At 45.1% G+C, this 9,232-nt stretch overlaps 1 protein-coding gene across 8 annotated transcripts in view; it reads left to right on the top strand.

Annotated features, from left to right (window-relative positions):
* The first annotated feature begins 904 nt into the window (after window positions 1-904).
* Window positions 905-9,232, top strand: part of CCDC32 (coiled-coil domain containing 32) — a 34,058-nt gene continuing 25,730 nt past the window's right edge. The window contains exons 1-2 of one of the 8 annotated variants that reach the window (XM_038009835.2): window positions 905-994; window positions 3,238-3,493. In XM_038009835.2, coding sequence (XP_037865763.1) covers window positions 3,250-3,493 — 244 coding nt within the window. In that variant the 5' untranslated portion in view covers window positions 905-994; window positions 3,238-3,249. Of the gene's footprint in view, window positions 1,180-3,237; window positions 3,494-9,232 lie in introns of all 8 variants that reach the window. The other 7 variants (XM_038009834.2, XM_008017019.3, XM_073012054.1 and 4 more) reach the window with 7 other exon arrangements.

Below are 9,232 nucleotides of genomic sequence, written 5' to 3'. Positions count from 1 at the left end.
CTTTTTTTTTTTTTTTTTTTTGAGGCAGACTCTTGCTCTGTTGCCCAGGCTGGAATGCAGTGGCGCGATCTTGGTTCACTGCAATCTCTGCCTCCTGGGTTCAAGCGATTCTCCTGCCTCAGTCTCCCGAGTAGCTAGGATTCCAGGCACATGCCACCACGCCCAGTTTATTTTTCTATTTTTAGTAGAGACAGGGTTTCACCATATTTCACCCAGGCTGGTGTCGAACTCTTGACCTCAGGTGATCCACCCGCCTCGGCCGCCCAGAATACTGGGATTACAGGCGTGAGTCACCGCGCCAGGCCGTCTATAACTGTTTACTGTTATTTGTAACCTTTTATGCCTCCATGGCGGACCCCCTTCCTACATTACTAAGCTGTAAGGATCTCCAGGACTTATACCAAGTCACATGTGTCTTAAATTCACGCTTAACACTATGCTTAGAACAAAGCAGGAACTTGGTATCTACTGACTAAATGAATAAAGGAAAGCTTCATAATTTGATGAATGAGACATGGGTCTCCTGGGAGAGTACGGAAAGAGCCGCGGAAGTGCTCTAACTTGGGTAACGAAGGGGTGAAATTTTTAGAAGACAAAACACCGGCAGAGAGAATTGTGGAGGAGGTGAACTGGCTCTGGCGACCAGGAAAAGTCAAAAGTCTTGGAAACTGGACTTCCCTATCCAAGCAGGGACTGGAACCCTGGATCTACAAGAAATCAACCCGGCCCTCGGGAGGGGAGGAGGGGCAATGCTCGGGACACGTGACTTCACCGTTTCCCGGCAACCAGAGCCCTGCCCACCGTTCGCCTCTTGCTGCTCCTCACTTCTTCACCCCGCTGAACTCCTCTCGACCAATCGACGCACAGAACATCGTCGGGTGGGAAGGTAGTTGGAGGACTCCTGGGCTCGTCACCAGGTGACTCCGCCCCTCCCGATTTCCTCCTGGCTGCAGGCGACAGAGCTGAGCCAAGCGTTTACTGGGCAGCTGTTGCGGTAAGTGAGGAGGGGCTGGGGTGCCCAGCGTTTTGGATCTCCCACTCTGGCCCGGCCCTGGAATACCACATAGAGGCCTTGGGACCTGATTCATCCCATCCAGACAGCCCTAGAGACCTGAGCGACTGAGGCCTGGGATCTGGACGCCGGAATTTCCTGCGCGGTTCTGGACGCCTTGCCCTGGGGTAAGGGGCCATGCGGGACTCTGGTGTGAACGACGTTTTGGTTTTGGGTGGCTTCAGACGACTTCGGGTTGGGGGTTCATTGTAGCCGTAGACATCAGTTCACCCAGGACCGCCGTCGCATATCTGTCCCTTTTACTTCCGGCCTTTACGCTGGCTGTGCTCTGTCTCCTGGCTTTATTGAGACCTTGCCTCAGGCAGCCTTCCTGATCTCTAAGTCCCCTCTTGAAAGAAGGTGTCAGCCTATACTATATGCCTAGATAGTTATAAAAGCCTCCGGGCTCTTTGCGTAGCTTTTCCTACCTGCCCTTGCTTGGGCTGATTTCGTTAAATTTTCCAAACAGGCAGGATAGTATTTGATAAAAACATGGATTCTGGAGCAGTACAGATCTGGTTTCCATTCAAGGATTCCCCACATATCAATAATGTGCCCTGGAGCAAATTACCCTTCTGAACCTGTTTTTTCATCTGTAAAATGGTGAGAATACCTACCTTTCAGTGTTTGTATTAAAATAAGAACGTGAGGCATATGGCTGAACTGCATGCGCTGAGCACATAGCCCTTGCATTGTGACAGTACTCTCTGACAGACACTTTTTACAACCAGGATCTTCATCTGTAGCGCCACTGCACTACAGCCTGGGCGACAGAGTCTCAAGTCTCAAAAAAAAAAAAAAAACCAAAAAAAAGAAAAAAGAATTTAATTGACTGGGGATAGAACTGTTGCATTTTGGAGATCTTTGGAGAAAAGTGCAGGCTGGTTGTCCACACTGGAAATGCCCTAGAGATTCGTGTGTTTGTGTGTGTGTTAAAATACATGTAGCATAAAATTAACATGCAGCATAAAATTGGGCTTGCAGTGGCTCACTGCAAGCTCCGCCCCCCGGGTTCACGCCATTCTCCTGCCTCAGCCTCCCGTGTAGCTGGGACTACAGGCGCCCGCCACCACGCCTGGCTAATTTTTTTTTTTTTTTTTTTTTTTTTGTAGTTTTAGTGGAGATGGGGTTTCACCGTGTTAGCCAGGATGGTCTCGATCTCCTGAACTCATGATCCACCGGCCTTGGCCTCCCAAAGTGCTGGGATTACAGGCGTCAGCCACCACGCCCGGCCAAAATTGACCATTTTAACTATTTTTGTGTGTATGATTCAGTGGTGTTCATATTGTTGTGCAACCATAACCACCATGCATCTCCAGAACTTTTTCATTTTCCCAAACTGAAACTGTGTACCCATTAAACAGTAACTCCCCATTCTTTCTACCTCCCAGCTCCCACCAGCCTATTTTCTGTATCTATGAATTTGACTACTCAGGTACCTTATATAAGCGGAATCACAGTATCTGCCTTTTGTGTATGGCTTGTAGGAATTCCTTTTTTTTTTTTTTTTTTTTTTTTTTTTTTGAGACGGAGTCTCTCTTTGTCACCCAGGCTAGAGTGCAGTGGCGGGATCTTGGTTCACGTTCACTGCAAGCTCCGCCTCCCGGATTCAGGCGATTCTCCTGCCTCAGCCTTCCGAGTAGCTGGGACTAAAGGCACTCGCCACCACGCCCGGCTAATTTTTTGTATTTTTAGTAGAGATGGGGTTTCACTGTGTTAGCCAGGATGGTCTCGATCTCCTGACCTCCTGATCCGCCCGCCTCGGCCTCCCAAAGTGCTGGGATTACAGGCGTGAGCCACTGTACCCGGCCAGGAATTCTATTTTTATTTTTATTTTGTTTATTTATTTATGAGACAGAGTCTCTCAGTGTCACCCAGGCTGGAGTGCAGTGGCGTGATCACCACTCACTGCAGCCTCTATCTTCTGGGCTCAGGTGATCCTCCTTCCTCAGCCTCCGGAGTAGCTGGGACTACAGGCATGTGCCACCACACCTGTCTAATTTTTGTATTTTTAGTATAGATGGGATTTTGCCATGTTTCCCAGGCTGGTCTCGAACTGCTGGCCTCAAATTATCTGCCTGTCTCAGCTTCCCAAGGTGTTGGGATTACAAGCGTGAACCACTGTGCCCAACCTTATGCTGTATTCTTAAAGCCAGTTCTTGCTCACTTGAGCTTCTGTTTTATAGCGCAGATTCCAAATGAAAATGTTTGAGAGCGCTGACTCTACAGCCACAAGATCTGGACAGGATCTCTGGGCTGAAATTTGTTCCTGTCTGCCAAATCCTGACCAAGAAGATGGTGCCAACAATTCCTTCTCAGACTCCTTTGTGGATTCTTACCCTGAAGGTGAAGGCCAGAGGGAGGTGGCTGACTTTGCCGTCCAGCCAGCTGTAAAGCCTTGGGCTCCCTTGCAGGATTCAGAAGTGTATTTAGCATCTCTAGGTAAGTTTGATGGCTCTAGGTAAGCATATTGAAGTTCTGTTACATCAAAGTTGGTTTCCTGTTCTTTTTTTTATTTTCTTTTTGCTCTGTCGCCCAGGCTGGAGTGCAGTGGTGCGATCTGGGCTCACTGCAAGCTCCGCCTCCCGGGTTCACGCCATTCTCCTGCCTCAGCCTCCTGAGTAGCTGGGACTACAGGCGCCTGCCGCCACGCCCAGCTAATTTTTTGTATTTTTAGTAGAGACGGGGTTTCACCATGTTAGCCAGGATGGTCTCGATCTCCTGACCTCGTGATCCGCCTGCCTCAGCCTCCCAAAGTGCTGGGATTACGGGCGTGAGCCACGGCGCCGGTTTCTTAGCCTTTTGTGGTGTTGTTATTCCTGTCACATGTATCTGTCAGATATAATTCCAAGGGATGTTTCAAGCTGGCTGTTGGGAAGCAGCCCCGTTTTCCTTGAACAGATCTTTTTCTCTTGGTTTTTTTTTTGTTTGTTTTGTTTAATATTTTGAGACTTTCACTCTTGTTGCCCAGGCTGGAGTGCAATGGTGCGATCTTAGCTCACAGCAACCTCCGCCTCCCGGGTTCAAGCGATTTTCCTGCCTCAGCCTCCTGAGTAGCTGGGATTACAGGCGCCTGGCACAACACCCGGCTAATTTTTTGTATTTTTAGTAGAGATGGGGTTTCATTTCACCATGTTGGCTAGGCTGGTCTCAAATGCCTGACCTCAGGTGATCCACCCACCTCAGCCTCCCAAAGCTCTGGGATTACAGGCATGAGCCACTGCCACTAGCCAAGCAGCTCTTAAAACAGTTTTTGTCACTTCCTGCTTCTGACCAGTTCATCTAAATGCTGTTTGATTTCTTGGCATTCTGTAGAACCCTCTTGCCTACTGTTGGTTGCCCATATATTCAAATAACAAAAGTGTTAAACCTTATGCCATCCTGCAAGAAAATGTGATGGCCCCAGGGCTACATGTGATTTCTGATGCTAGAGTTTGAAAAACGTAATAAATTGATTGATTATTGAGAATGGGAGCACATTGACATAAGATTCATTCTGCCTCTTGTTAGCCATTTTATTTTAAAAATATTTCCTGAACACATTTTCAGTATCCTGTCCTGTGGCCATAGTATAAGTATCTAGAGAGATTCCAAACACAGGAAAGAGATTCAAATTGTCCCATGCTAGGAGAAAAGGAAATATCAGTCTAGGGCAGTGATGGGCAGTCTTTAGAATTGTAATATCCTTTTATTGTGGAACAACCATGAGATCCATCCATGTTTCACGAAACCAAACCTGGGAGTAAGGCCCACCTTGGCCTCCCAAAGTGCTGAGATTACAGGCATGAGCCACCGCGCTTGGCCCTAATTTTTTTACTTCAGTAGCTTTTGCTGTACAAGCGATTTTTGGCTATGTGGATTAATTGTATAGTGGCGAAGTCTGAGATTTTAGTGCACCCATCACCCAAGTAGTGGACATTGTATCCAATGTGTAGTTTTTTATCCTTCACCCCTCTCCAAACCTCCCCACTTCTGAATCTCCAAAGTCCGGTATACCGCTTTGTCGTTTTTTGGTTTTTTTTTTTTTTTTTTTTTTTTGAGACAGAGTCTTATTCTTTTGCCCAGGCTGGAGTGCAGTGGCACGATCTCGGCTCACTGCAACCTCCATCCCATGGGTTCAAGCAGTTCTGCTGCCTCAGCCTCCTCAGTAACTAGGATTACAGGCGCCTGCCACCACGCTTGGCTAATTTTTGTGTTTTTAGTAGAGACAGAGTTTCACCATGTTGGTCAGGGTGATCTCGAACTCCTGACCTCGTGATCCACCTGCCTCTGCCTCCCAAAGTGCTGGGATTACAGGTGTGAGCCACCGTGCCTGGCCAATATACCACTTTGTATACCTTCATGTACCCATAGCTTAGCTCCCACTTATAAGTGAGAACGTATGGCATTTTGTTTTCCATTCCTGAATTACTTCACTTAGAGGAAATGGCCTCCAGCTCCGTCTAAGTTGCTGCAGAAGACATTATTTTATTCTTTCTTATGGCTGAGTAGTCTTCTATGGTGTATATATTCCATATTTTCTTTATCCACTCATTGCTCGATGGGCACTTAGGTTGCTTCCGTATCTTTGCAATTATGAATTGTGAAACATGTGTGCAGGTGTCTTTTTGATATAATGACTTCTTTTCCTTTGGGTAAACACCTTGTAGTGGGATTGCTGGATCAAATGGTAGATCTACTCTTAGTTCTTTGAGAAATCGCCATATGTTTTCCATAGAGATTGTACTGATTTACATTCCCATCAGCAGTGTATAAGGATTCTCTTTTTACCACATCCATGTCAACATCTATTGTTTTTTGACTTTTTAATAGTGGCCATTCTGGCTGGGGTAAGGTAGTATCTCATCATTTTGACTTGCATTTTCCTGATGATTAGTGATTCTGAGCATTTTTTCATATGTTTGTTAGCCATTTGTATATCTTCTCAAATCCCATTGAGAAATGTCTATTCACGTCATTTGCCCACTTTTTGATGGGATTATTTGTTTTTTTCTTTCTGATTTGTTTGAGCACCTTGTAGATTCTGGATTTTAGTCCTTTGTTAGATAACATAGTTTGCAAATACTTTCTCCCATTCCATAGGTTGTCTGTTTATGCTGATGATTATTTCTTTTGCTGTACAGAAGCTTTTTAGTTTAATTAGATCCCATTTATTTATTTTTGTTTTTGTTGCATTTACTTTTGGGATCTTAGTCATAAATTTTTTGCCTAGGCTGGGCGCGGTGGCTCACGCCTTTAATCCCAGCACTTTGGGAGACCAAGGCAGGTGGATCACAACATCAAGAGATCAAGACCATCCTGGCCAACATGGTGAAACCCCATCTCTACTAAAAATACAAAAATTAGCTGGGCGTGGTGGCGCACGCCTGTAGTCCCAGCTACTCTGGAGGCTGAGACAGGAGAATCGCTTGAACCTGGGAGGCAGAGGTTGCAGTGAGCCGAGATAGTACCACTGCACTTCAGCCTGGGCGACAGAGCGGGACTCCATCTCAAAAAAAAAAAAAAAGAAATCTTTGCCTAGGCCAATGTCTGGAAGAGTTTTTCCTAGGTTTTCTTTTAGAATTTTGGAGATTTCAAGTCATATCCATCTTGAGTTGATTTTTGTATAAGGTGAGAGACAGGGATCTAGTTTTATTCTTCTATACGTGGCTAGCCAGTTTTCCCAGAACCGTTTGTTAAATAGGGTGTCCTTTCCCCAATTTATGTTGTTGTATGCTTTGTCGAAGATCAGTTGCAAATGTGGGAATAATTTTTTGAGGAAGGAAAGGCAATTCAGGTAGAAGGAGCTTCTGAGGAAAGACAGAAAGAAGAGTCAGAAGAGAGCTTACATAATAGCTAAGAAATATCTTGTGAAAACAAAAGGGATTTTGTTAATGATGTACTGGAGGAAGAAGATATGAGAAAAACATAGGTGGAGTGATAGAAAGATAGGGAGTAATGTGAAATTTGCCAGGAAGCCACCAAAGATAGGATAGCAATGCTTGCAGCCATGGCCTAGGGGATGAAAATTCTGTATGTGGTAGCCAAAGCGTCTGTTTAATGATGATAAGGAGAAGAGGCAGCAATTGGATAAAGCTAAAGAACCAGATCCCTTGGCTTGTTGGTGCTCTATGACGAGGGCTTCTAAGAAACTTTCATGAAAGTCAGGCATCGTGGCTCACACCTATGATCCCAGCGCTCTGAGAGGCCAAGGTGGGAGGATCACATGTAGGCCAAGAGTTTGAGACCAGCCTGGGCAACATAGTGAGACTGTCTTTACAAAAATATTTTTAAAAATTAGCCTGGAGTGGTAGATGCCTGTAATCTCAGCTACTCAGGGGGCTGAGGTGAGAGGATTGCTTGAGCCTAGCAGTTGTTCGAGGTTACAATGAGCTGTGATCATGCTACTGCACTCCAGCCTGGGTGACTGAGCAAGACCTTGTTGAAAAAGAGACAGAGGAAGAGAAAGAGAGAGAGCACTTTAGGAGGCCGAGGCGGACAGATCACATGAGGTCAGGAGTTCAAGACCATCCTGGCCAACATGACAAACCCTGTCTCTACTAAAAATACAAATATTAGCCAGGTGTGATGGTGTGCACCTGTAATCCCAGCTACTTGGGAGGCTGAGGCAGGAGAATCGCTTGAACCCAGGAGGCGGAGCTTGCAGTGAGCTGAGTGAGATCATGCCACTGCACCCCAGCCTGGGTGACAGAGCGAGACTCCATCTCAAAAAAAAAAAAAAGAAAGAAAAAGTTTAATGAAGACAGTGATGATTTTGATTAGTGAAGACTGGCTTGGAAAGTTAATGATCTTTTCTAAAGTCAGTTAAGAAGTTTTCGGGCCGGGCGAGGTGGCTCAAGCCTGTAATCCCAGCACGTTGGGAGGCCGAGACAGGCGGATCACGAGGTCAGGAGATCAAGACCATCCTGGCTAACACGGTGAAACCCTGTCTCTACTAAAAAATACAAAAAACTAGCCGGGCGAGGTGGTGGGTGCCTGTAGTCCCAGCTACTCGGGAGGCTGAGGCAGGAGAATGGCGTAAACCTGGGAAGCGGAGCTTGCAGTGAGCTGAGATCCGGCCACTGCACTCCAGCCTGGGTGACAGCGAGACTCTGTCTCAAAAAAAAAAAAGAAGTTTTTATCTCTGAAGAAAATAAGAGTCATTTCTGTTGCCTATGGCACGGACTGGGAGACAGCGGCAGACAGGGATGTGTTACTGCCTATTTCTCCCTGCCCTGTTGAAATCACACCTGACCAGGGACTCAGCATACTTAGAGAGGGGAGGACCTTTTCCGGCCCAAAAGAGTACCTTCCACCTTGACAACTGAGGCCAGACAATATGAAGATTGTTTTTATTGCTAAATAACTTATATCAAAGAGAATCCACTGATAACAGCAGTAATTAAAAACTTAAATGTATGCTATGGATAACCCTTTTTATATCCTCAAGGAGAAAACAAACCCTGCAAATATTTAACATTTATCAACTGCAGGTTTTTTTTAACATGGTTGAGTTCACGGTGGTAATAACAGGAACAAAAGGTATTTGTTTTGATCAGTGGGTGTTAGCTGATGTGACTTTTTTAGAAATGAAAACAGAACTGCAAATCATAGTTTCTATTGGTTCTAAGCTTGATGTTCACCACCCCACTATGCCATCATTTACCTATGTACTTATAGTTGAAGGCAAAACTAAATTAAGGCAGACGGTAAATGGTGATGTCCTTTCTTGCATTCTTCAAAAGGGGAAATCTGTTAGACAATTAGAGTTAAAATGCAAACAAGAGTAATTTAACCTCTATCATCAAGAAGCCATATGGAGCACTGTCATGGGATTAGAAGACATTTGTTTTTGTTAGACTCCAACATCCAGGCCACAAGTTGAGCAACTTTAAAAATGTTGGGAGATTCTTTTTATCAAGAATTTAATCACACATAGAGATTTTAAAGGTCTCTTATTGAATTCTCATCAAGTCAATATTAATACCTAATGAACCGTTGGATCTTTCATCATTTTCTCTCATTCTTTCTCATGAGATTTGGATACCACTTCATGTTACTGTAACAAAAAGAAAAACCACTTACTCCTGATAGATTATTTTCAAGGAGTTGAAAAAAGACAGTAGTATACACATGTCAAACCAGGGAAAGCAACCATTCCTTAGAGAGTTACCTGCTGGGCTTATGTGATTGCAAAGAAAA

The sequence above is a fragment of the Chlorocebus sabaeus genome, chromosome 26 (assembly GCF_047675955.1).
Source record: "Chlorocebus sabaeus isolate Y175 chromosome 26, mChlSab1.0.hap1, whole genome shotgun sequence".
NCBI classification, from domain to species: domain Eukaryota; kingdom Metazoa; phylum Chordata; class Mammalia; order Primates; family Cercopithecidae; genus Chlorocebus; species Chlorocebus sabaeus.
This window is presented reverse-complemented; position numbering and strand designations above follow the sequence as displayed.